General features: G+C 44.6%; 1 protein-coding gene across 2 annotated transcripts; it reads left to right on the top strand.

The window, feature by feature from the left end:
- Positions 1-20: 20 nt before the first annotated feature.
- Positions 21-27,358, top strand: azin1b (antizyme inhibitor 1b). Of its 2 annotated transcripts, none has more exons than XM_055893196.1 (12): positions 21-202; positions 1,901-2,023; positions 2,447-2,619; positions 5,483-5,656; positions 10,807-10,979; positions 11,538-11,666; positions 11,963-12,044; positions 13,754-13,828; positions 14,011-14,176; positions 23,220-23,335; positions 24,229-24,452; positions 25,437-27,358. In XM_055893196.1, the coding sequence occupies exons 3-12, from the start codon at positions 2,518-2,520 to the stop codon at positions 25,510-25,512; spliced, it is 1,317 nt and encodes a 438-aa protein (XP_055749171.1). In that variant the 5' UTR covers positions 21-202; positions 1,901-2,023; positions 2,447-2,517; the 3' UTR covers positions 25,513-27,358. The 2 variants fall into 2 exon arrangements, with proteins under 2 accessions (XP_055749171.1, XP_055749170.1); XM_055893195.1 differs by having other exon boundaries at positions 1,880-2,023.
- Positions 27,359-27,998: the final 640 nt, after the last annotated feature.

The raw sequence follows: 27,998 nt of genomic DNA, 5'->3' as shown, positions 1-27,998 counted from the left end.
CGTTGGTGACCTTTTCCACTTCCCTTCATTTCTAAACACTTCTCAAGAGTAACAACGAGCGGACATTTACACAGCTCTCGTCAGCCAAACATATGGCAAAAATATACGTTGTTCTTTCTTTTTATGTGGTGTGCACTCCATTTTAAAAATTCCGCCGAAAAAGAGAAGACGATTTTCCGAAACATTTTCGCCGTTATCTCACGTAAGTAGAAAAAGACTTCGATTGAATTTTTGAATTTGTGCTAAGTAAGCTGGCTAGCCAACGCAACATGGCGGGCGCAGTCCTAACCAGCGAACAGGACGCTAACTGCTAGCTAGCCACAAGACAGGCGTTTAGCTGGCTAGCTACCTGCTTACCTTTCGATCTGGAAATGGCGCTCTTGTAAATATTTGCACACATTGTTTATCTGTAGAACAAAATAAGATACTATTTGATTAATTATGGCATTTATTTATTTTACAGTTTTGGTAGCTAGCTGCGATAAGTACACGTAATGTCAATACCGCCGCTATCTTCATGAAACGAGTTCTAGCTACTGTCAAATGTTAAAACGTTTCGCTGTGTCTCTGGAGATTGACAGCCAAATAAATGTTAAGTAGCTACCTACCTCTTAATGTTTATCAGAGATCATTCCTTGATCGTTTGCTGTGTTGTGATAAACCAATGACCTAGTTGAACCACTGTGTTAGACTTCTCTAACGCCCAGAAAGCTCCGGTTCAAACTCCCATTCACCAGCTTTGCAAAATGTCAAAATACGTTCGTTGGTCACCAAATATGGAGTTTCGATGAGCAAATATCTTAATTTACTCCCGTTACGACGGGTATGTACTTTAAAAAAAAAGGGAAAAAAAAGGTATAAATAAAAATGTAGAAACAACCGAGAAAATGCTACTTCGTCACCTCCAGGGTTGACTCATGATTGCCACGCTCAGGTCGGAAGTCTACAGCAGCTGAATATATGTGCCGAAGAGGCATTTTATCGATTCATTGTAATATATATATATTTAGACATTTTTTGTAAGTACATACCGGCCCAACGTAAGTAAATTTAAGATAGTTGCTCAACGGAACTTTATTTGGTTATCAATGAACGTATTTTGACAACGCTTGCCGAGCTGGTGAATGGGAGGTAGAAACTGGGCGTTAGAGAGGTCTAAAGTACAGTAACAGGTTCAGACCTAGTTACATTGTCTTCTCTATGCTTGCGTATATCCTACCCATTCATCATGGTCATCCACGATACGGACTCAAAATACCGCCTTTACTGGGAACCAAAGCAACACTTGCTAGATGACAGTAGTGTTTTGCGTTGCATGGCAGCATTTTCTCTCCCATTTATTTCTTTGCTTGTCAAAGCACATTGATTAATTATGCTAATAGTCTGTTTTATTGATGTGTATCCAACAGCTTTCAGCCTCAATAAATGAATCTTAATCTCCCCTTGGAATGTTTTCCTAAACATAGTTGGTTACAGTGCTCCAGTAAATGAGTACAGAATGCCATGTTTTGACTTGGTCAATATTTACCTAAACCACCCCTGGGTAGTAGCTAACTACCTAATATTTCGATCCTTCCATACACCACTGTGTAGTGGAAAAGTCACTAACAATTGGTTATTTTAGGGTGACGTCAATTTCACTCAACATAGCTATGTGTACAGACTTTACCATCAGTATAGTCTGTCAATGAATATAATTCGTTTCCAGGTTTATGCAATAGTGACTAGATCTGAACACACTGTACCCTCTATCCATGCTGTTACGCCTGGCTGACTTTGTTAATGACTTGTCTGGGCCTTTAGGCATTTGAGTCACACATTTCCAGTTTCAACACAAACAATCAACAACTTAAAAAAAAAAAAACTGTTCTCCCCACAGGGCTTCCTCTTCTCTTTACAGGTGTATAACTGCTACCCAGAAGGCCTAGGGGCGGCCCTTTACCGGGAGCGCTTTGACTTCAACGCTGAGCCGCCTTGGGATCCCAGCTGATAGCGGGACACGGCCATCTACAGACTTGCCCATGTAAGCAGAAGCCATTCTGACACTTTCCGTAGGGTGCCTTCAAACCGGACGAACGTATGTGTAAGAAGAGCAGGAACTTGATGGTTTCCAATAAGAGCAGTGTGTTGTGTGAAAGCCTAGTGGTGTTTCGCTGCGTCAGACAACCAGTTGATGTGTTTAAAGGGGCTTGTTTATGTCTATTTTTAGATCAAGCTGACACCTCTGGAATTAAAGTCAATGTTGGACACATCATACACAGTCTAACCCATGTCTCGGCAGGCATGGTGGAAAATACACACATTTTTATCTACTTCTGTCTTCAGATGTTTGAACAGTGTTTTTTTTTTGTTCTAGCTTGCATGGTTTCTTAAACGAGATTTGTAATAATTAAGCTGATGTCCACCTACCAGCAACATATTGTTGTCCTCTGTCTGTGTGTTGCAGGACCCACGGCTCAGTCGCGACTTTGACCTGACTACTACTTCTTTATGATTGTCTGCTGAATACGGGTTGAGATGAAAGGACTCGCTGACGAACCAAACCACACGATCGAACTCCTGGAGGGAGGAACCACTCTGGAAGATGTCATCGATGGACATGTTTACGAACAAGCTCTGGTGAGGGAATTGATTGATTTTCACACGATTAGAAGAGCTAAAAGAACCCTGGAGGATGATTCATGAACGTCTTAACAATGTGTAAAATCCCCCCCCCCCCCCAAATTCCTTGCCTTGTGGCTGTTGTGCCCTGGGGCTGAACCAATTGCTGTGCTCTGAGGCACTACTCATTCGCCAGTCTCTCAGATCTCAATTCTTATACGCTAATGCCCTTCATGAGATGGGGTCCTTCTCACAGGCATCGCAGCTCTGAAGGACTAGTGAAGAGACGCCCGGGGATACAACGTGTATCCTTATGCAACTCAGAGGCACGTTGAAGATGTTGTCCACATTTACTTTTCTTCAGGCGACAAGATGAGTGTGTGTGTGTGTGTGTGTGTAACTAGAGCTTGTCTTTCAGTGTGTGTGTGTAACCAGAGCTTGTCTTTCAGTGTGTGTGTGTGTGTAACTAGAGCTTGTCTTTCAGTGTGTGTGTGTAACTAGAGCTTGTCTTTCAGTGTGTGTGTGTAACCAGCGCTTGTCTTTCAGTGTGTGTGTGTAACTAGAGCTTGTCTTTCAGTGTGTGTGTGTGTAACTAAAGCTTGTCTTTCAGAACCAAGCTATCATAAGTGCTTTTTATAGACCTATTATGCATTTTGTATAAACAAATAGCATATTCTATAATTGTGGTACAACAAAGGTAAACTATTCTGCATGTGTGTAACCAGCGCTTGTCTTTCAGTGTGTGTGTGTAACTAAAGCTTGTCTTTCAGTGTGTGTGTGTAACCAGCGCTTGTCTTTCAGTGTGTGTGTGTGTAACCAGCGCTTGTCTTTCAGTGTGTGTGTGTGTAACTAGCGCTTGTCTTTCAGTGTGTGTGTGTGTAACTAGAGCTTGTCTTTCAGTGTGTGTGTGTGTAACTAGAGCTTGTCTTTCAGTGTGTGTGTGTGTGTGTAACTAGAGCTTGTCTTTCAGTGTGTGTGTGTGTGTGTAACTAGAGCTTGTCTTTCAGTGTGTGTGTGTGTAACTAGAGCTTGTCTTTCAGTGTGTGTGTGTGTGTGTAACTAGAGCTTGTCTTTCAGTGTGTGTGTGTGTGTGTAACTAGAGCTTGTCTTTCAGTGTGTGTGTGTGTAACTAGAGCTTGTCTTTCAGTGTGTGTGTGTGTAACTAGAGCTTGTCTTTCAGTGTGTGTGTGTGTAACTAGAGCTTGTCTTTCAGTGTGTGTGTAACTAGAGCTTGTCTTTCAGTGTGTGTGTGTAACTAGAGCTTGTCTTTCAGTGTGTGTGTGTGTAACTAGAGCTTGTCTTTCAGTGTGTGTGTAACTAGAGCTTGTCTTTCAGTGTGTGTGTGTGTGTGTAACTAGAGCTTGTCTTTCAGTGTGTGTGTGTGTGTGTAACTAGAGCTTGTCTTTCAGTGTGTGTGTAACTAGAGCTTGTCTTTCTGTGTGTGTGTGTGTGTGTGTGTAACTAGCGCTTGTCTTTCAGTGTGTGTGTGTGTAACCAGAGCTTGTCTTTCAGTGTGTGTGTGTGTAACCAGAGCTTGTCTTTCAGTGTGTGTGTGTGTAACCAGAGCTTGTCTTTCAGTGTGTGTGTGTGTAACCAGAGCTTGTCTTTCAGTGTGTGTGTAACTAGCGCTTGTCTTTCAGTGTGTGTGTGTGTAACCAGAGCTTGTCTTTCAGTGTGTGTGTGTGTAACCAGAGCTTGTCTTTCTGTGTGTGTGTGTGTGTGTGTGTGTAACTAGAGCTTGTCTTTCAGTGTGTGTGTGTGTGTAACTAGAGCTTGTCTTTCAGTGTGTGTGTGTGTAACCAGAGCTTGTCTTTCAGTGTGTGTGTGTGTGTGTAACCAGCGCTTGTCTTTCAGTGTGTGTGTAACTAGCACTTGTCTTTCAGTGTGTGTGTGTGTGTAACTAGAGCTTGTCTTTCAGTGTGTGTGTGTGTGTAACTAGAGCTTGTCTTTCAGTGTGTGTGTGTGTGTAACTAGAGCTTGTCTTTCAGTGTGTGTGTAAGTAACTAGAGCTTGTCTTTCAGTGTGTGTGTAAGTAACTAGAGCTTGTCTTTCAGTGTGTGTGTAAGTAACTAGAGCTTGTCTTTCAGTGTGTGTGTAAGTAACTAGAGCTTGTCTTTCAGTGTGTGTGTGTAAGTAACTAGAGCTTGTCTTTCAGTGTGTGTGTGTGTGTAACTAGAGCTTGTCTTTCAGTGTGTGTAACTAGAGCTCGTCTTTCAGTGTGTGTAACTAGAGCTCGTCTTTCAGTGTGTGTAACTAGAGCTCGTCTTTCAGTGTGTGTAACTAGAGCTCGTCTTTCAGTGTGTGTAACTAGAGCTCGTCTTTCAGTGTGTGTAACTAGAGCTCGTCTTTCAGTGTGTGTAACTAGAGCTCGTCTTTCAGTGTGTGTAACTAGAGCTCGTCTTTCAGTGTGTGTAACTAGAGCTCGTCTTTCAGTGTGTGTAACTAGAGCTCGTCTTTCAGTGTGTGTAACTAGAGCTCGTCTTTCAGTGTGTGTAACTAGAGCTCGTCTTTCAGTGTGTGTAACTAGAGCTCGTCTTTCAGTGTGTGTAACTAGAGCTCGTCTTTCAGTGTGTGTAACTAGAGCTCGTCTTTCAGTGTGTGTAACTAGAGCTCGTCTTTCAGTGTGTGTAACTAGAGCTCGTCTTTCAGTGTGTGTAACTAGAGCTCGTCTTTCAGTGTGTGTAACTAGAGCTCGTCTTTCAGTGTGTGTAACTAGAGCTCGTCTTTCAGTGTGTGTAACTAGAGCTCGTCTTTCAGTGTGTGTAACTAGAGCTCGTCTTTCAGTGTGTGTAACTAGAGCTCGTCTTTCAGTGTGTGTAACTAGAGCTCGTCTTTCAGTGTGTGTAACTAGAGCTCGTCTGTTGGCTCTTGTGTTCCCCAGGCTGAAAAGAGTGTGTTTGTAGTGTCTGACCTTGGGTCCCTGATGAGACAGCATGTCCAGTGGCAGCTCACCATGCCCCAGATCAGGCCCTACTACCAGGTCCAATCCAACAGCAGCCCGGTTGTCATCGAGGTTCTGGCCTCTCTCGGCCTCGGCTTCGTCTGTGCTAACAAGGTGAGTGGTACCTTTTTTTATTTGATCACTTGTGTTTTTATGGGTGTTTTTCATAAAACAAAGATCTAACAGCTTTCTTGAATACCTTTTCATTCTGTCGGCTTTCTCTGTGCCAGTGGGATCACAAACACTAAAGGTAATAATACATCTGTCACGCTGACCCCCAGGGACCCCTCAGGGGTGTGTGCTTAGTCCCCTCCTGTACTCCCTGTTCACTCACGACTGTGTGGCCAAACACGACTCCCAACACCATCATTAAGTTTGCTGACGACACAACAGTGGTAGGGCTTGATAACCAACAACGATGAGAGAGCCTATAGGGAGGAGGTCAGAGAACTGGCCGTGTGGTGCCAGAACAACAACCTCTCCCTCAATGTGAGCAAGACAAAGCAGATGATTGTGGACTACAGGACAAGGAGGGCTGAAAACAAACCCATTCTCATCGACGGGGCTGCAGTGGAGCAGGTCGAGAGCTTCAAGTTCCTTGGTGTCCACATCACCAGCAGTCTGTGATGTAGTCTCAGGAGACTGAAAAGATTCGTCATGCGTCCCCAGATCCTCAAAAGGTTCTACAGCTGCACCATCGAGAGCATCCTGACCGGTTGCATCACCGCCTGGTATGGCAACTGCTCGGCATCCCACCGTAAGGTTCTACAGAGGGTAGTGCGAACTGCCCAGTACATCACTGAGGTCTAGCTTCCTGCCATCCAGGACCTATATAATAGGTGTCAGAGGAAAGACCATAAAATGTCAGACTCCAGTCACCCAAGTTATAGACTGTTTTCTCTGCTACCGCAGGGTAAGTGGTACCGGAGCGCCAAGTCTAGGACCAAAAGGCTTCTCAATAGCTTCTACCCCCCCAAACCATTAGACTGCTGAACAATTAATAAAATCACCACCGGACAATTTACATTAACCCCCCTCCCCTCCATTTTGTACACTGCTGCTAGTCTGTTTATTATCTATGCATAGTCACTTCACCCCCACCTACATGTACACATTACCTCAACTAACCTGTAACCCGCACACTGACTCTGTACCGGTACCCCCTGTATATAGCCTCCACATTGACTCTGTACCGGTACCCCCTGTATATAGCCGCCACATTGACTCTGTACCATAACACCCTGTATATAGCCTCCACATTGACTCTGTACCGGTACCCCCTGTATATAGCCTCCACATTGACTCTGTACCGGTACCCCCTGTATATAGCCTCCACATTGACTCTGTACCGGTACCCCCTGTATATAGTCTCCACATTGACTCGGTACCGTAATACCCTGTATATAGCCTCCACATTGACTCTGTACCGGTACCCCCTGTATATAGCCTCCACATTGACTCTGTACCGGTACCACCTGTATATAGCCTCCACATTGACTCTGTACCGGTACCCCCTGTATATAGCCTCCAAATTGACTATGTACCGTAATACCCTGTATATAGCCTCCACATTGACTCTGTACCGTAATACCCTGTATATAGCCTCCACATTGACTCCTGTACCGTAACACCCTGTATATAGCCTCCACATTGACTCTGTACCGTAACACCCTGTATATAGCCTCCACATTGACTCTGTACCATAACACCCTGTATATAGCCTCCACATTGACTCTGTACCGGTACCCCCTGTATATAGCCTCCACATTGACTCTGTACCGTAACACCCTGTATATAGCCTCTACATTGACTCTGTACCGTAACACCCTGTATATAGCCTCCATATTGACTCTGTACCGGTACCCCCTGTATATAGACTCCACATTGACTCTGTACCGGTACCCCCTGTATATAGACTCCACATTGACTCTGTACCGGTACCCCCTGTATATAGTCTCCACATTGACTCTGTACCGGTACACCCTGTATATAGTCTCCACATTGACTCTGTACCGGTACCCCCTGTATATAGTCTCTACATTGACTCTGTACCGGTACCCCCTGTATATAGTCTCTACATTGACTCTGTACCGGTACCCCTTGTATATAGTCTCTACATTGACTCTGTACCGGTACCCCCTGTATATAGCCTCCACATTGACTCTGTACCGGTACCCCCTGTATATAGCCTCCACATTGACTCTGTACCGGTACCCCCTGTATATAGCCTACACATTGACTCTGTACCGGTACCCCCTGTATATAGCCGCCACATTGACTCTGTACCATAACACCCTGTATATAGCCTCCACATTGACTCTGTACCGGTACCCCCTGTATATAGCCTCCACATTGACTCTGTACCGTAATACCCTGTATATAGCCTCCACATTGACTCTGTACCGGTACCCCCTGTATATAGCCTCCACATTGACTCTGTACCGGTACCACCTGTATATAGCCTCCACATTGACTCTGTACCGGTACCCCCTGTATATAGCCTCCACATTGACTCTGTACCGGTACCCCCTGTATATAGCCTCCACACTGACTCTGTACCGGTACCCCCTGTATATAGCCTCCAAATTGACTATGTACCGTAATACCCTGTATATAGCCTCCACATTGACTCTGTACCGTAATACCCTGTATATAGCCTCCACATTGACTCCTGTACCGTAACACCCTGTATATAGCCTCCACATTGACTCTGTACCGTAACACCCTGTATATAGCCTCTACATTGACTCTGTACCGTAACACCCTGTATATAGCCTCCACATTGACTCTGTACCGGTACCCCCTGTATATAGACTCCACATTGACTCTGTACCGGTACCCCCTGTATATAGCCTCCACACTGACTCCGTACCGGTACCCCCTGTATATAGCCTCCACATTGACTCTGTACCGGTACCCCCTGTATATAGCCTCCACATTGACTCTGTACCGGTACCCCCTGTATATAGCCTCCACATTGACTCTGTACCGGTACCCCCTGTATATAGTCTCCACATTGACTCTGTACCGGTACACCCTGTATATAGTCTCCACATTGACTCTGTACCGGTACACCCTGTATATAGCCTCCACATTGACTCTGTACCGGTACCCCCTGTATATAGCCTCCACATTGACTCCTGTACCGTAACACCCTGTATATAGACTCCACATTGACTCTGTACCGTAATACCCTGTATATAGCCTCTACATTGACTCTGTACCGTAACACCCTGTATATAGCCTCCACATTGACTCTGTACCGGTACCCCCTGTATATAGCCTCCACATTGACTCTGTACCGGTACCCCCTGTATATAGCCTCCACATTGACTCTGTACCGGTACCCCCTGTATATAGCCTCCACATTGACTCTGTACCGGTACCCCCTGTATATAGCCTCCACATTGACTCTGTACCGGTACCCCCTGTATATAGCCTCCACATTGACTCTGTACCGGTACCCCCTGTATATAGCCTCCACATTGACTCTGTACCGGTACCCCCTGTATATAGCCTACACATTGACTCTGTACCGGTACCCCCTGTATATAGCCGCCACATTGACTCTGTACCATAACACCCTGTATATAGCCTCCACATTGACTCTGTACCGGTACCCCCTGTATATAGCCTCCACATTGACTCTGTACCGTAATACCCTGTATATAGCCTCCACATTGACTCTGTACCGGTACCCCCTGTATATAGCCTCCACATTGACTCTGTACCGGTACCACCTGTATATAGCCTCCACATTGACTCTGTACCGGTACCCCCTGTATATAGCCTCCACATTGACTCTGTACCGGTACCCCCTGTATATAGCCTCCACACTGACTCTGTACCGGTACCCCCTGTATATAGCCTCCAAATTGACTATGTACCGTAATACCCTGTATATAGCCTCCACATTGACTCTGTACCGTAATACCCTGTATATAGCCTCCACATTGACTCTGTACCGGTACCCCCTGTATATAGCCTCCACATTGACTCTGTACCGGTACCCCCTGTATATAGCCTCCACATTGACTCTGTACCGGTACCCCCTGTATATAGCCTCCACATTGACTCTGTACCGGTACCCCCTGTATATAGCCTCCACATTGACTCTGTACCGGTACCCCCTGTATATAGCCTCCACATTGACTCTGTACCGGTACCCCCTGTATATAGCCTCCACATTGACTCTGTACCGGTACCCCCTGTATATAGCCTCCACATTGACTCTGTACCGGTACCCCCTGTATATAGCCTCCACATTGACTCTGTACCGGTACCCCCTGTATATAGCCTCCACATTGACTCTGTACCGGTACCCCCTGTATATAGCCTCCACATTGACTCTGTACCGGTACCCCCTGTATATAGCCTCCACATTGACTCTGTACCGTAATACCCTGTATATAAATAAATAATAAATCAAATAAATTACTATAAAAATCAAACTTTCATTAAATCATACATGAAAGATACCAAATTAAACCTACACTGGTTGTGAATCCAGCCAACATGTCAGAATTCAAATAGGCTTTTCAGCGAAAGCATACCATGCTATTATCTGAGGATAGCACAATAGTAAACAAAGAGAGAGAAGCATATTTCAACCCTGCAGGCGCGACACAAAACGCAGAAATAAAAATATAATTCATGCCTTACCTTTGACGAGCTTCTGTTGTTGGCACTCCAATATGTCCCATAAACATCACAAATTGTCCTTTTGTTCGATTTAATTCCGGCGATATATATCCAAAATGTCCATTTATTTGGCGCGTTTGATCCAGAAAAACACCGGTTCCAAATTGTGAAACGTGACTACAAAATATCTCAAAGTTACCTGTAAACTTTGCCAAAACATTTCAAACTACTTTTGTAATACAACTTTAGGTATTTTTTTAATGTAAATAATCGATAAAATTGAAGACGGGATGATCTGTGTTCAATACAGGCTTAAAACAAACTGTAGCTAGCTTTCTGGTCCCGCGCCTCCTAACAGGACACTTCCAGTGACCCTCGTTCAAGATGGCTGTACTTCTTCATTACACAAAGGAATAACCTCAACCAATTTCTAAAGACTGTTGACATCCAGTGGAAGCGGTAGGAACTTTCCCAATGAAAATCCATTGAAAAGAGTGACCTAAACAAAAAAAACAATTCTGAATGGTTTGTCCTCGGGGTTTCGCCTGCTAAATAAGTTCTGTTATACTCACAGACATGATTCAAACAGTTCTAACGTATGTGCATATGATGTGTTGTCTCAGGCTGAAGTCAGTCTGGTGTTGGAACACGGCGTGCCCCCTGAACACATCATCTTCTCTGGAGTTTGCAAACAGCTGTCCCACATCAAACACGCAGCCAAGAATGGCGTCGACCTCTTGGTGTGCGACAGCGAGACGGAACTCTGCAAGATAGCCCGTTCTCACCCCAACGCCAGGTAGGTGCCCATGCAGACCAGAGTCTATATATTGCACATCTAGGTGTTTCCAGGTTTGTAGTTAACTGGGAAAAGTTGAAGTAATTCAAAAGGGGAAAAAGCTCCTTCACACTTTTTATCTGTATCACATACTGATATGACCGTGTCAGTTCTCTGTGAACTATGGGACCGTGTCGGGTCTCTGTGAACTATGGGACCGTGTCGGGTCCCTGTGAACTATGGGACCGGGTCGGGTCCCTGTGAACTATGGGACCGGGTCGGGTCCCTGTGAACTATGGGACCGGGTCGGGTCCCTGTGAACTATGGGACCGGGTCGGGTCCCTGTGAACTATGGGACCGGGTCGGGTCCCTGTGAACTATGGGACCGGGTCGGGTCCCTGTGAACTATGGGACCGGGTCGGGTCCCTGTGAACTATGGGACCGGGTCGGGTCTCTGTGAATTTTTGTAAATCCTTCTGTATATATTATTTTTTTTTATCAGCACCACAGGTCAGATTCCTGGGCCATATTTAAGGTCCTTCGTGAATAAAGTGAATTGTGCCTTGTTCCTCCTCCCAGGCTGCTGGTTCAGGTAACTACCTGGGCCCTGGCAGCAGAGACCAGCATGGAGTTTGGCTGCTCTCTGAAGAGCTGTCGGCGCCTGCTGGAGACGGCCAAGCACCTGGGGGTGCAGGTGGTGGGCGTTACGTAAGTAGACACCTTTCATAGTGTAGTTGGATGCTGTTCAATGGTGACCATCACAAGAGGTGCTTTTTTTTCCATTGTAATGATTTTAAAGGGTTGCTTCATCCAATATACATGTTTTAGGTTCAATTAATTTGACCTTGAGTTGCCTGTTGGGCTGTAGTGATAAAATGTAACTGTTTGCTTCAGGCAGTAGCTACCATGATTTTAGCATCTTCCTAATCCTTACAATCGTATGATAGAAACATGGTTACTACTGTTTGTACAGTAATTGCAATTGTCTTTGGTTGTGTCTTCAGGTTCCACATTCCCAGCTCCTGCAAGGACCTGCAGGCCTACACCCACGCTCTGTCGGATGCCCGCTGTGTGTTTGACATGGGGGTGAGTAGAGGAGCTTATTACCGGTATTAAGGGGGGAGATGACATTTGGATACTATGAAATTGTGGAGGAAAAAGGGGTCAAGGTTTAAAAAAAGCAAAAATCAATATAGGACTAAGATTGAATCGTACGACACCGGCTCTGATGCTCGTCGGATGTGACAGGGCTTGAAAACTATTACGGACTACAAAGAGAAACCCAGACGCGAGCTACCCAGTGACACGAGCCTACCAGACGAGCAAAAGGCTTTTTTTGTGCTCGCTTCGAGGCAAGCAACACTGAAGCATGCATGAGTGCACCAGCTGTTCCCGGACGACTGTGTGATCACGTTCTCCGTAGCCGACGTGAGTAAGACCTTTAAACAGGTCAACAGTCGCGGGGCCAGACTAATTACCAGGACGTGTACTCAGAGCATGCACTGACCAACTGGCAAGTGTCTTCACTGACATTTTCAACCTCTCCCTGCCTGGGTCTGTAATACCTACATGTTTCAAGCAGACCACCATAGTCCCTGTGCCCAAGGAAGCGAAGGTAACCAGCCTAAAGTACTACCGCCCGTAGCACTCATGTCGGTTGCCATGAAGTGCTTGAAAGGCTGGTCATGGCTCACGTCAACACCATTATCCCGGAAACCCTAGACCCTCTCCAATTCGCATACCGCCCCACCATTTGACGCGATCGCACTCCACACTGCCCTTTCCCACCTGGACAAAAGGAACACCTATGTGAGAATGCTGTTCGTTGACTACAGCTCAGCGTTCAAAACCATAGTGCCCTCAAAGCTCATCGCTAAGGACCCTGGGACTAAACACCTCCCTTTGCAACTGGATCCTGGACTTCCTGAAGGGCCGCCCCCCGGGTGGTAAGGGTAGGTAACAACACATCTGCTACGCTGATCCTCAACACTGGGGCCCCTCAGGGGTGCGTGCTTAGTCCCCTCCTGTACTCTTTTCACCCACGACTGCGTGGCCAAATACGACTCCAACACCATAAAGTTAGCTGACGACAACAGATCATCGTCTTGGTAGAGTTTTCGATCGGTATTTGAACCCGATCGAACATCTCCGGAGAGACCTGAAAATATCTGTGCAGCAACACTCCCCGTCCAACCTGACGGAGCTTGAGAGGATCTGCAGAGAAGAACGGGAGAAACAGGTGTGCCAAGCTTGTAGCGTCATACCCAAGAAGACTTGAGGCTATAATCGCTACCAAAGGTGCCTCAACAAAGTATTGAGTGAAGGGTCTGAATGCCTATGTAAATATGATATTATTATTATTTATTTTTTTAAACATTTGTTAAGATTTCTATAAAACAGTTTTTTGCTTTGTCATTATGAGGTATCGTGTGTAGATTGAGGGGGAAAAATGATTTTAATCCATTTTAGAACAAGGCTGTAACTCAACATGTGGGGAGAAACTCAGTGTTCATATATAAGGTATGTTACAGTAGAAACGACCACATACAGATGATTATCAGGCAGCGTGCCTTGAGGGCAGGTTAGCTGTCCTGTCGCGTACCACGTTGGAACAGTGAGAGCATTCTGACCAGCAGGAGATTTGGAACTCGCGCCTGAGAAGTTTACGTCCATAGACATCCTGTATAAGTGTTCAATATCTAATTCTCAGGCCTGATCGCCCTGTGTTACCCCCCCCCCCCCTTCTTCTTTTTTTTGCTCTTTAAAAAAAAAAACTCTGTCTCTTTCCTGGTTAGGCAGAGTTGGGGTTCAACATGAGCATCCTGGATATTGGTGGTGGATTCTCTGGCTCAGAGTTTCAGCTCAAACAGGTACGTGATGATACCTCTCATCACATGGCATTACTTACAATCTGCATTGTTTTTTGTTGTTGTATGTTATCCCAAATGGCCCCCTATTCCTAATGGGCCCTGGTAATACGTAGTGCACTATAGAGGGAATATAATGGTGTTTTGGACACAGACATTACTCAACTGACTTCCTCTCTCTGTAGGTTCATACCGCTGTCACACTGCTGCTGGATGCCTACTTTCCCACGCTGTCTGGCGTGCAGGTCATCGCTCAGCCTGGTAGCTACTACGTCTCCTCTGCCTTCACTCTGGCTGTCAATGTCATCGGCAAGAAGGTTGTGGCCCGGGACTGGAACGGCCTCGCTCAGGGTGAGTCGACTGACTGACGTCACGACTATTCATTGCTCCCTGGTTGCTGTTGATAATGACAGAGCCTGGCCGTGACTCCACCCTCTAAGGGTGTTTCGGAAGATAGGAAAGTGTGTTTTTTTTTTTAAGCATATCCTATTTAATTAATGGGATAGAATGAAGGCAGTACTTCTCTGTAGGATGAGAATTATCTATAACAGAGCACACACACCATGTAAGAGAATATCTATGAGCAGGTGGATATTGTAGAACATTACAATGAACCCACCAAGGGGCCTACGGTATATTGTAGAACATTACAATGAACCCGCTAAGGAGCCTACGGTATATTGTACTACATTACAATGAACCCACTAAGGAGCCTACGGTATATTGTAGAACATTACAATGAACCCACTAAGGAGCCTACGGTATATTGTAGAACATTACAATGAACCCACCAAGGGGCCTACGGTATATTGTAGAACATTACAATGAACCCACTAAGGAGCCTACGGTATATTGTAGAACATTACAATGAACCCACTAAGGAGCCTACGGTATATTGTACTACATTACAATGAACCCGCTAAGGAGCCTACGGTATATTGTAGAACATTACAATGAACCCGCTAAGGAGCCTACGGTATATTGTACTACATTACAATGAACCCGCTAAGGAGCCTACGGTATATTGTAGAACATTACAATGAACCCGGTAAGGAGCCTACGGTATATTGTAGAACATTACAATGAACCCGCTAAGGGCCCTACGGTATATTGTAGAACATTACAATGAACCCACTAAGGAGCCTACGGTATATTGTACAACATTACAATGAACCCGCTAAGGAGCCTACGGTATATTGTACTACATTACAATGAACCCACTAAGGAGCCTACGGTATATTGTAGAACATTACAATGAACCCACTAAGGGGCCTACGGTATATTGTAGAACATTACAATGAACCCACTAAGGAGCCTACGGTATATTGTAGAACATTACAATGAACCCACTAAGGAGCCTACGGTATATTGTACTACATTACAATGAACCCACTAAGGAGCCTACGGTATATTGTAGAACATTACAATGAACCCACTAAGGAGCCTACGGTATATTGTAGAACATTACAATGAACCCACTAAGGAGCCTACGGTATATTGTACTACATTACAATGAACCCACTAAGGAGCCTACGGTATATTGTACTACATTACAATGAACCCACTAAGGAGCCTACGGTATATTGTAGAACATTACAATGAACCCACTAAGGAGCCTACGGTATATTGTAGAACATTACAATGAACCCACTAAGGAGCCTACGGTATATTGTAGAACATTACAATGAACCCACTAAGGAGCCTACGGTATATTGTATAACATTACAATGAACCCACTAAGGGCCCTACGGTATATTGTAGAACATTACAATGAACCCACTAAGGAGCCTGCGGTATATTGTAAAACATTACAATGAACCCACTAAGGAGCCTACGGTACCTACGGTATATTGTATAACATTACAATGAACCCACTAAGGGGCCTACGGTACCTACGGTATATTGTATAACATTACAATGAACCCACTAAGGGGCCTACGGTACCTACGGTATATTGTATAACATTACAATGAACCCACTAAGGGGCCTACGGTACCTGCGGTATATTGTATAACATTACAATGAACCCACTAAGGGGCCTACGGTACCTACGGTATATTGTATAACATTACAATGAACCCACTAAGGGGCCTACGGTATATTGTATAACATTACAATGAACCCACTAAGGGGCCTACGGTATATTGTATAACATTACAATGAACCCACCAAGGGGCCTACGGTATATTGTATAACATTACAATGAACCCACTAAGGAGCATACGGTATATTGTAGAACATTACAATGAACCCACTAAGGAGCCTACGGTATAGTGGGTTCATTGTAATGTTCTACAATATACCGTAGGCTCCTTAGTGCGTTCATTGTAATGTTCTACAATATACCGTAGGCCCCTTAGTGGGTTCATTGTAATGTTCTACAATATACCGTAGGCTCCTTAGTGGGTACCGTAGGCTCCTTAGTGGGTTCATTGTAATGTTCTACAATAAGGAGCCTACGGTACCCACTAAGGAGCCTACGGTAAATTGTAGAACATTACAATGAACCCACTAAGGAGCCTACGGTATATTGTAGAACATTACACTGAACCCACTAAGGAGCCTACGGTATATTGTAGAACATTACAATGAACGCACTAAGGAGCCTACGGTATATTGTAGAACATTACAATGAACCCACTATACCGTAGGCTCCTTAGTGCGTTCATTGTAATGTTCTACAATATACCGTAGGCTCCTTAGTGGGTTCATTGTAATGTTCTACAATATACCGTATGCTCCTTAGTGGGTTCATTGTAATGTTATACAATATACCGTAGGCCCCTTAGTGGGTTCATTGTAATGTTATACAACATACCGTAGGCTCCTTAGTGGGTTCATTGTAATGTTCTACAATATACCGTAGGCTCCTTAGTGCGTTCATTGTAATGTTCTACAATATACCGTAGGCCCCTTAGTGGGTTCATTGTAATGTTCTACAATATACCGTAGGCTCCTTAGTGGGTACCGTAGGCTCCTTAGTGGGTTCATTGTAATGTTCTACAATAAGGAGCCTACGGTACCCACTAAGGAGCCTACGGTAAATTGTAGAACATTACAATGAACCCACTAAGGAGCCTACGGTATATTGTAGAACATTACACTGAACCCACTAAGGAGCCTACGGTATATTGTAGAACATTACAATGAACCCACTAAGGAGCCTACGGTATAGTGGGTTCATTGTAATGTTCTACAATATACCGTAGGCTCCTTAGTGGGTTCATTGTAATGTTCTACAATATACCGTAGGCCCCTTAGTGGGTTCATTGTAATGTTCTACAATATACCGTAGGCTCCTTAGTGGGTACCGTAGGCTCCTTAGTGGGTTCATTGTAATGTTCTACAATAAGGAGCCTACGGTACCCACTAAGGAGCCTACGGTAAATTGTAGAACATTACAATGAACCCACTAAGGAGCCTACGGTATATTGTAGAACATTACACTGAACCCACTAAGGAGCCTACGGTATATTGTAGAACATTACAATGAACCCACTAAGGAGCCTACGGTATATTGTAGAACATTACAATGAACCCGCTAAGGGGCCTACGGTATATTGTAGAACATTACAATGAACCCACTAAGGAGCCTACGGTACCCACTAAGGAGCTGACGGTATATTGTAGAACATTACAATGAACCCACTAAGGAGCCTACGGTACCCACTAAGGGGCCTACGGTATATTGTAGAACATTACAATGAACCCACTAAGGAGCCTACGGTATATTGTACAACATTACAATGAACCCACTAAGGAGCCTACGGTACCCACTAAGGAGCCTACGGTATATTGTAGAACATTACAATGAACCCACTAAGGAGCCTACGATATATTGTAGAACATTACAATGAACCCACTAAGGAGCCTACGATATATTGTAGAACATTACAATGAACCCACTAAGGAGCCTACGGTATATTGTAGAACATTACAATGAACCCACTAAGGAGCCTACGGTATATTGTAGAACATTACGATGAACCCACTAAGGAGCCTACGGTACCCACTAAGGAGCCTACGGTATATTGTAGAACATTACAATGAACCCACTAAGGTGCCTACGGTATGTTGTAGAACATTACAATGAACCCACTAAGGAGCCTACGGTATATTGTAGAACATTACAATGAACCCGCTAAGGGGCCTACGGTATATTGTAGAACATTACAATGAACCCACTAAGGAGCCTACGGTACCCACTAAGGAGCCTACGGTATATTGTAGAACATTACAATGAACCCACTAAGGAGCCTACGGTACCCACTAAGGAGCCTACGGTATATTGTAGAACATTACAATGAACCCACTAAGGAGCCTACGGTATATTGTAGAACATTACAATGAACCCACTAAGGAGCCTACGGTATATTGTAGAACATTACAATGAACCCACTAAGGAGCCTACGGTATATTGTAGAACATTACAATGAACCCACTAAGGAGCCTACGGTATATTGTAGAACATTACAATGAACCCACTAAGGAGCCTACGGTATATTGTAGAACATTACAATGAACCCACTAAGGAGCCTACGGTATATTGTAGAACATTACAATGAACCCACTAAGGAGCCTACGGTATATTGTAGAACATTACAATGAACCCGCTAAGGGGCCTACGGTATATTGTAGACCATTACAATGAACCTGCTAAGGAGCCTACGGTATATTGTACAACATTACAATGAACCCACTAAGGAGCCTACGGTATATCGTACAACATTACAATGAACCCACTAAGGAGCCTACGGTATATTGTAGAACATTACAATGAACCCACTAAGGAGCCTACGGTATATTGTAGAACATTACGATGAACCCACTAAGGAGCCTACGGTACCCACTAAGGAGCCTACGGTATATTGTAGAACATTACAATGAACCCGCTAAGGAGTCTACGGTATATTGTACAACATTACAATGAACCCACTAAGGAGCCTACGGTATATTGTACAACATTACAATGAACCCACTAAGGAGCCTACGGTATATTGTAGAACATTACAATGAACCCGCTAAGGAGCCTACGGTATATTGTACTACATTACAATGAACCCACTAAGGAGCCTACGGTATATTGTAGAACATTACAATGAACCCTCTAAGGAGCCTACGGTATATTGTAGAACATTACAATGAACCCACTAAGGAGCCTACGGTATATTGTAGAACATTACAATGAACCCACTAAGGAGCCTACGGTATATTGTAGAACATTACAATGAACCCACTAAGGAGCCTACGGTATATTGTAGAACATTACAATGAACCCACTAAGGAGCCTACGGTATATTGTAGAACATTACAATGAACCCACTAAGGAGCCTACGGTATATTGTAGAACATTACAATGAACCCACTAAGGAGCCTACGGTATATTGTAGAACATTACAATGAACCCACTAAGGAGCCTACGGTATATTGTAGAACATTACAATGAACCCACTAAGGAGCCTACGGTACCCACTAAGGAGCCTACGGTACCCACTAAGGAGCCTACGGTACCCACTAAGGAGCCTACGGTACCCACTAAGGAGCCTACGGTACCCACTAAGGAGCCTACGGTACCCACTAAGGAGCCTACGGTATATTGTAGAACATTACAATGAACCCACTAAGGAGCCTACGGTATATTGTACAACATTACAATGAACCCGCTAAGGAGCCTACGGTATATTGTACAACATTACAATGAACCCGCTAAGGAGCCTACGGTATATTGTAGAACATTACAATGAACCCACTAAGGAGCCTACGGTATATTGTAGAACATTACAATGAACCCACTAAGGAGCCTACGGTATATTGTAGAACATTACAATGAACCCACTAAGGAGCCTACGGTATATTGTAGAACATTACAATGAACCCACTAAGGAGCCTACGGTATATTGTAGAACATTACAATGAACCCACTAAGGAGCCTACGGTATATTGTAGAACATTACAATGAACCCGCTAAGGGGCCTACGGTATATTGTAGACCATTACAATGAACCTGCTAAGGAGCCTACGGTATATTGTACAACATTACAATGAACCCACTAAGGAGCCTACGGTATATCGTACAACATTACAATGAACCCACTAAGGAGCCTACGGTATATTGTAGAACATTACAATGAACCCACTAAGGAGCCTACGGTATATTGTAGAACATTACGATGAACCCACTAAGGAGCCTACGGTACCCACTAAGGAGCCTACGGTATATTGTAGAACATTACAATGAACCCGCTAAGGAGTCTACGGTATATTGTACAACATTACAATGAACCCACTAAGGAGCCTACGGTATATTGTACAACATTACAATGAACCCACTAAGGAGCCTACGGTATATTGTAGAACATTACAATGAACCCGCTAAGGAGCCTACGGTATATTGTACTACATTACAATGAACCCACTAAGGAGCCTACGGTATATTGTAGAACATTACAATGAACCCTCTAAGGAGCCTACGGTATATTGTAGAACATTACAATGAACCCACTAAGGAGCCTACGGTATATTGTAGAACATTACAATGAACCCACTAAGGAGCCTACGGTATATTGTAGAACATTACAATGAACCCACTAAGGAGCCTACGGTATATTGTAGAACATTACAATGAACCCACTAAGGAGCCTACGGTATATTGTAGAACATTACAATGAACCCACTAAGGAGCCTACGGTATATTGTAGAACATTACAATGAACCCACTAAGGAGCCTACGGTATATTGTAGAACATTACAATGAACCCACTAAGGAGCCTACGGTATATTGTAGAACATTACAATGAACCCACTAAGGAGCCTACGGTACCCACTAAGGAGCCTACGGTACCCACTAAGGAGCCTACGGTACCCACTAAGGAGCCTACGGTACCCACTAAGGAGCCTACGGTACCCACTAAGGAGCCTACGGTACCCACTAAGGAGCCTACGGTATATTGTAGAACATTACAATGAACCCACTAAGGAGCCTACGGTATATTGTACAACATTACAATGAACCCGCTAAGGAGCCTACGGTATATTGTACAACATTACAATGAACCCGCTAAGGAGCCTACGGTATATTGTAGAACATTACAATGAACCCACTAAGGAGCCTACGGTATATTGTAGAACATTACAATGAACCCACTAAGGAGCCTACGGTATATTGTAGAACATTACAATGAACCCACTAAGGAGCCTACGGTATATTGTAGAACATTACAATGAACCCACTAAGGAGCCTACGGTATATTGTAGAACATTACAATGAACCCACTAAGGAGCCTACGGTATATTGTAGAACATTACAATGAACCCGCTAAGGGGCCTACGGTATATTGTAGACCATTACAATGAACCTGCTAAGGAGCCTACGGTATATTGTACAACATTACAATGAACCCACTAAGGAGCCTACGGTATATCGTACAACATTACAATGAACCCACTAAGGAGCCTACGGTATATTGTAGAACATTACAATGAACCCACTAAGGAGCCTACGGTATATTGTAGAACATTACGATGAACCCACTAAGGAGCCTACGGTACCCACTAAGGAGCCTACGGTATATTGTAGAACATTACAATGAACCCGCTAAGGAGTCTACGGTATATTGTACAACATTACAATGAACCCACTAAGGAGCCTACGGTATATTGTACAACATTACAATGAACCCACTAAGGAGCCTACGGTATATTGTAGAACATTACAATGAACCCGCTAAGGAGCCTACGGTATATTGTACTACATTACAATGAACCCACTAAGGAGCCTACGGTATATTGTAGAACATTACAATGAACCCTCTAAGGAGCCTACGGTATATTGTAGAACATTACAATGAACCCACTAAGGAGCCTACGGTATATTGTAGAACATTACAATGAACCCACTAAGGAGCCTACGGTATATTGTAGAACATTACAATGAACCCACTAAGGAGCCTACGGTATATTGTAGAACATTACAATGAACCCACTAAGGAGCCTACGGTATATTGTAGAACATTACAATGAACCCACTAAGGAGCCTACGGTATATTGTAGAACATTACAATGAACCCACTAAGGAGCCTACGGTATATTGTAGAACATTACAATGAACCCACTAAGGAGCCTACGGTATATTGTAGAACATTACAATGAACCCACTAAGGAGCCTACGGTACCCACTAAGGAGCCTACGGTACCCACTAAGGAGCCTACGGTACCCACTAAGGAGCCTACGGTACCCACTAAGGAGCCTACGGTACCCACTAAGGAGCCTACGGTATATTGTAGAACATTACAATGAACCCACTAAGGAGCCTACGGTATATTGTACAACATTACAATGAACCCGCTAAGGAGCCTACGGTATATTGTACAACATTACAATGAACCCGCTAAGGAGCCTACGGTATATTGTAGAACATTACAATGAACCCACTAAGGAGCCTACGGTATATTGTAGAACATTACAATGAACCCACTAAGGAGCCTACGGTATATTGTAGAACATTACAATGAACCCTCTAAGGAGCCTACGGTATATTGTAGAACATTACAATGAACCCACTAAGGAGCCTACGGTATATTGTAGAACATTACAATGAACCCACTAAGGAGCCTACGGTATATTGTAGAACATTACAATGAACCCACTAAGGAGCCTACGGTATATTGTAGAACATTACAATGAACCCACTAAGGAGCCTACGGTACCCACTAAGGAGCCTACGGTACCCACTAAGGAGCCTACGGTACCCACTAAGGAGCCTACGGTATATTGTAGAACATTACAATGAACCCACTAAGGAGCCTACGGTATATTGTACAACATTACAATGAACCCACTAAGGAGCCTACGGTATATTGTAGAACATTACAATGAACCCACTAAGGAGCCTACGGTATATTGTAGAACATTACAATGAACCCACTAAGGAGCCTACGGTATATTGTAGAACATTACAATGAACCCACTAAGGAGCCTACGGTATATTGTACAACATTACAATGAACCCACTAAGGAGCCTACGGTATATTGTAGAACATTACAATAAACCCACTAAGGAGCCTACGGTATATTGTAGAACATTACAATGAACCCCCTAAGGAGCCTACGGTATATTGTAGAACATTACAATGAACCCCCTAAGGAGCCTACGGTATATTGTAGAACATTACAATGAACCCCCTAAGGAGCCTACGGTATATTGTAGAACATTACAATGAACCCCCTAAGGAGCCTACGGTATATTGTAGAACATTACAATGAACCCCCTAAGGAGCCTACGGTATATTGTAGAACATTACAATGAACCCCCTAAGGAGCCTACGGTATATTGCGGTCTCTTTGTTGATGTACTTCGTTTTGAAACATCCTGTCTATCTCCTCATCCATCTTCAGATGAGCTGACGCCAGATGACGAGCCAGAGTTCCTGTACTACCTGAACGATGGCGTCTACGGGTCTTTCTCCAGCAAGCTGCTAGGAAGCACCATCCCTGCCCCGGCTGTGCACAAGGTCAGTAGCAGCTAGCCGGGTCCTCGTCAGAGGAGACGAGGTCAGTAGCAGCTGGCCGGGTCCTCGTCAGAGGAGACGAGGTCAGTAGCAGCTGGCCGGGTCCTCGTCAGAGGAGACGAGGTCAGTAGCAGCTGGCCGGGTCCTCGTCAGAGGAGACGAGGTCAGTAGCAGCTGGCCGGGTCCTCGTCAGAGGAGACGAGGTCAGTAGCAGCTGGCCGGGTCCTCGTCAGAGGAGACGAGGTCAGTAGCAGCTGGCCGGGTCCTCGTCAGAGGAGACGAGGTCAGTAGCAGCTGGCCGGGTCCTCGTCAGAGGAGACGAGGTCAGTAGCAGCTGGCCGGGTCCTCGTCAGAGGAGACGAGGTCAGTAGCAGCTGGCCGGGTCCTCGTCAGAGGAGACGAGGTCAGTAGCAGCTGGCCGGGTCCTCGTCAGAGGAGACGAGGTCAGTAGCAGCTGGCCGGGTCCTCGTCAGAGGAGACGAGGTCAGTAGCAGCTGGCCGGGTCCTCGTCAGAGGAGACGAGGTCAGTAGCAGCTGGCCGGGTCCTCGTCAGAGGAGACGAGGTCAGTAGCAGCTGGCCGGGTCCTCGTCAGAGGAGACGAGGTCAGTAGCAGCTGGCCGGGTCCTCGTCAGAGGAGACGAGGTCAGTAGCAGCTGGCCGGGTCCTCGTCAGAGGAGACGAGGTCAGTAGCAGCTGGCCGGGTCCTCGTCAGAGGAGACGAGGTCAGTAGCAGAGGGCCGGGTCCTCGTCAGAGGAGACGAGGTCAGTAGCAGAGGGCCGGGTCCTCGTCAGAGGAGACGAGGTCAGTAGCAGAGGGCCGGGTCTATCATTTTCTGTTTGATATGCCTCACCTGCTCAAAGACCGTGTGTGTAATCTTAACCTCTCCTTCCACAGAGGGGGTCTACGGCGGAGGAGCCAGTGTTCTCCAGCAGCCTGTGGGGTCCATCATGTGACAGCCTAGACCAGCTGGTAGACCACTGCCTGCTGCCTGAGCTCAGCCCTGGAGACTGGCTGGTCTTTAACAACATGGGGGCTGCTGGGCTGGGGGACCTGTCCTCCTTCAGTGACCCCTCAGCCATCAGACCACCTGTCTACTACACTGTCTCCACTGCTGACTGGTACGGCCTAGTTATAATGCTGCAGGGGGAGGTCTGTGTGCTGCTCTCTAGTGTTGCTTCATGTGTTGTGTCTCTAGTCAGATAGTTAGAACGTAGCTTTCTTACCAACTCATGTCTCTAGTCAGATAGTTAGAACGTAGCTTTCTAATGTCAACCAAAGCCATTAGTTGGTAAGAAAGCTACGTTCTAACTATCTGACTAGAGACATAGACATTAGTTAGTTAGAACGTAGCTTTCTTACTAACTAATGTCTCTAGTCAGATAGTTAGAATGTAGCTTTCTTACTAACTAATGTCTCTAGTCAGATAGTTAGAATGTAGCTTTCTTACCAACTAATGTCTCTAGTCAGATAGTTAGAATGTAGCTTTCTTACCAACTCGTGTCTCTAGTCAGATAGTTAGAATGTAGCTTTCTTACCAACTAATGTCTCTAGTCAGATAGTTAGAATGTAGCTTTCTTACCAACTCATGTCTCTAGTCAGATAGTTAGAATGTAGCTTTCTTACCAACTCATGTCTCTAGTCAGATAGTTAGAATGTAGCTTTCTTACCAACTAATGGCTATGTCTCTAGTCAGATAGTTAGAATGTAGCTTTCTTACCAACTAATGGCTATGTCTCTAGTCAGATAGTTAGAATGTAGCTTTCTTACCAACTAATGTCTCTAGTCAGATAGTTAGAATGTAGCTTTCTTACCCACTAATGGCTATGTCTCTAGTCAGATAGAATGTAGCTTTCTTACTAACTATCTGACTAGAGACAAGAAATATTTACATTTACATTTAAGTCATTTAGCAGACGCTCTTATCCAGAGCGACTTACAAAATATTGGTTCACCCACTTCTTCCATCTTCACTGTGTGTGATAGATAATATATCAAAACATTGACAAGATATTGTTGGAAGCTATACCGTCATTGCCCATTCCTGCTTTATAGTATTCCACTGCACCTTTATTAGTCAAATGATTTTCCTCTGTGTTCCCCAGGTACAACATACAGGAGGCAGGGATCGCTGTGGACAACATCATGAAGAACTTCTCCATGGTCCTGTACGGTGCATAGCTCTGTCCCCCTCCGTTGTGACCTCCCAGAGAGAGATCTCCTGGGCTTTCAGTGGGCAACATTCCAACAGCCTTGGAAAATGCAGTGTTCAACTTTCCAGGAAGGTTGAAATAGACTTGTGATTTCCTGGGAACAGAAAACGATTTATTGGTGACCCATACCTCAATTCTCAATTTGTTTAGGAAAAAATAAAAAGATCAACGTTTTATCCCTCTTCCTCCTCGCCCCTCTTCCTCCTCAGTCAGTTAGAAAACACGTTTATCCCTCTTCCTCCTCGCCCCTCTTCCTCCTCAGTCCCCCCTCCTCCTCAGTCAGTTAGAAAACAACACGTTTATCCCTCTTCCTCCTCGCCCCTCTTCCTCCTCGCCCCTCTTCCTCCTCTTCAGTCAGTTAGAAAACACGTTTATCCCTCTTCCTCCTCGCCCCTCTTCCTCCTCGCCCCTCTTCCTCCTCTTCAGTCAGTTAGAAAACACGTTTATCCCTCTTCCTCCTCGCCCCTCTTCCTCCTCAGTCCCCCCTCCTCCTCAGTCAGTTAGAAAACAACACGTTTATCCCTCTTCCTCCTCGCCCCTCTTCCTCCTCAGTCCCCCCTCCTCCTCAGTCAGATAGAAAACAACACGTTTATCAGTAACATATGCAACAAAATGGATGACTGTGTAGATGGAACCCCGCTTCCTAACCAGGTTTATTCATTAGATAGTTTACATAAATGTGTAATTGGTTCATTTCTATTATATATTGATTACCTGTTGACAGTCGTGTAAAAATCACTTGTCTGTTCAACATGATGATGCATTTGTCTATAGAAGATGATTCGCCAGGTTTAATATTTAAAATCAGTACTACATTTTTTGCTTTTGATCCCATAGTCTAGTGATGTTAACTTTAACCCATTCTTGATTTACGTTTCGTATTTTATTTGGGTTTATTAATTGCATTTTTGTAAAATAATATGGAGCATGTGTGAGCTCCAGCCAACATTTCCCCAAGTACATGCGGTTTTACTTAGCAATATCTTCCGTGGGAGTACTGTTGTCTGTTTGAACGCTACGTGGATAACTGTGATTCCATTGCGACATCTTAACGTTCCTACTTGGTGAGAGGGGCATTGGAAGGATTTGTTGAAGTGATTTCTGATCAGAGGAACGCCCACAGTCTGAACAGAACTAGCTGGGTTCTGTTTTGCTAATGTACAGACAGAACTTTACCAGGCTAGCAGACAGTGGTCCTCGGTTTTCGAATTCCTTTCGAGGTAAGTGTTCTGGACGGCAAAGACCCCTACAGCGTTACAGCCCATGGCTTTCACTCTGAGCATGCTGTATAGCTTCTCTGCTGGGTTAGAGATACAACTAACATCAGCCTTGAGGCTTGGACACACTTGGAACATTTAGTTTTTTTATAAACCTTTCAACCACAAGTGTGTTACAAGGCCTTGTTCTCTGTCGCCACAGAACATAGCAGTACACCAATAGACTTCATTTTTATGTGGATCTAGCTTCTCATGCCTCTCTTCCTGTATGGTGGTCTAACATGGAGTCTTGTACGGTTTTAATGTCTAAATAAGGTGACCACAGCTGGACCCATATCTGGTTGGTGCTCTTTCCATTGCTCATTGTCAATCCCAAGCTGTTTGCCGTGACAAGGAAGTGGGCATGACTGGCGCAAACAGACTGGCACTCAAGCAAGACCATACCTGACTGAACTCTTAACTGTCTCCCTTGTTGGAAAAGTAAAGTACTGGAAATTACTTTCTAAGGCACTAATGGACCATATCCTATTTTTTACTGTAAATTGTGCTTGTTAAAGTAATGCAAGTGATTAATTTAATACATCTTTTGGACTGAAACCCTGTCTTTGTAGTTTTGTTTTTTTGCATCTCTGGGAATATATATATATATACACTAAACAAAAATATAAATGCCAACAATTTGAATGATTTTACTGAGTTTATATAAGGAAATCAGTCAATTGAAATAAATTCTTTAGGCCCGAATCTATGGATTTTACATTACTGGGAAGGGGTGCAGCCATAGGTGGGCGTAGGCCCACCCACTGGGGAGCCAGGCCCAGCTAATCAGAATGAGTTTTATTCCCCACAAAAGGCTATATTACAGACAAATACTCCTCAGTTTCATCAGCTGTCCGGGTGGCTGGTTTCAGACCATCCTGCAGGTGAAGAAGCCGGATGTGGATGTCCTGGGCCGGCGTGGTTACACGTGGTCTGCGGTTGTGAGGCCGGTTGGACGTACTGCAAAATTATCTAAAATGACGGTAGGTCGGCTTACGGTAGAGAAATTAACATGCAAAAGCTTTGGTGGACATTCCTGCAGTCAGCATGCCAATTGCACGCTCCCTCAACTTGAGACATCTGTGGCATCGTGTTGTGAGACAAAACTGCACATTTTAGTGGCCTTTTATTGTCCCCAGCACAAGGTGCACCTGTCTAAGGCTCATGCTGTTTTTAATGCGCTTATTGATATGCCACA

This window comes from Salvelinus fontinalis, chromosome 32 (assembly GCF_029448725.1).
Source record: "Salvelinus fontinalis isolate EN_2023a chromosome 32, ASM2944872v1, whole genome shotgun sequence".
In the NCBI taxonomy this organism is placed as follows: Eukaryota; Metazoa; Chordata; class Actinopteri; order Salmoniformes; family Salmonidae; genus Salvelinus; species Salvelinus fontinalis.
The sequence above is the reverse complement of the archived record's forward strand: the minus strand, read 5'-3'. Positions and strand labels throughout refer to the sequence as shown.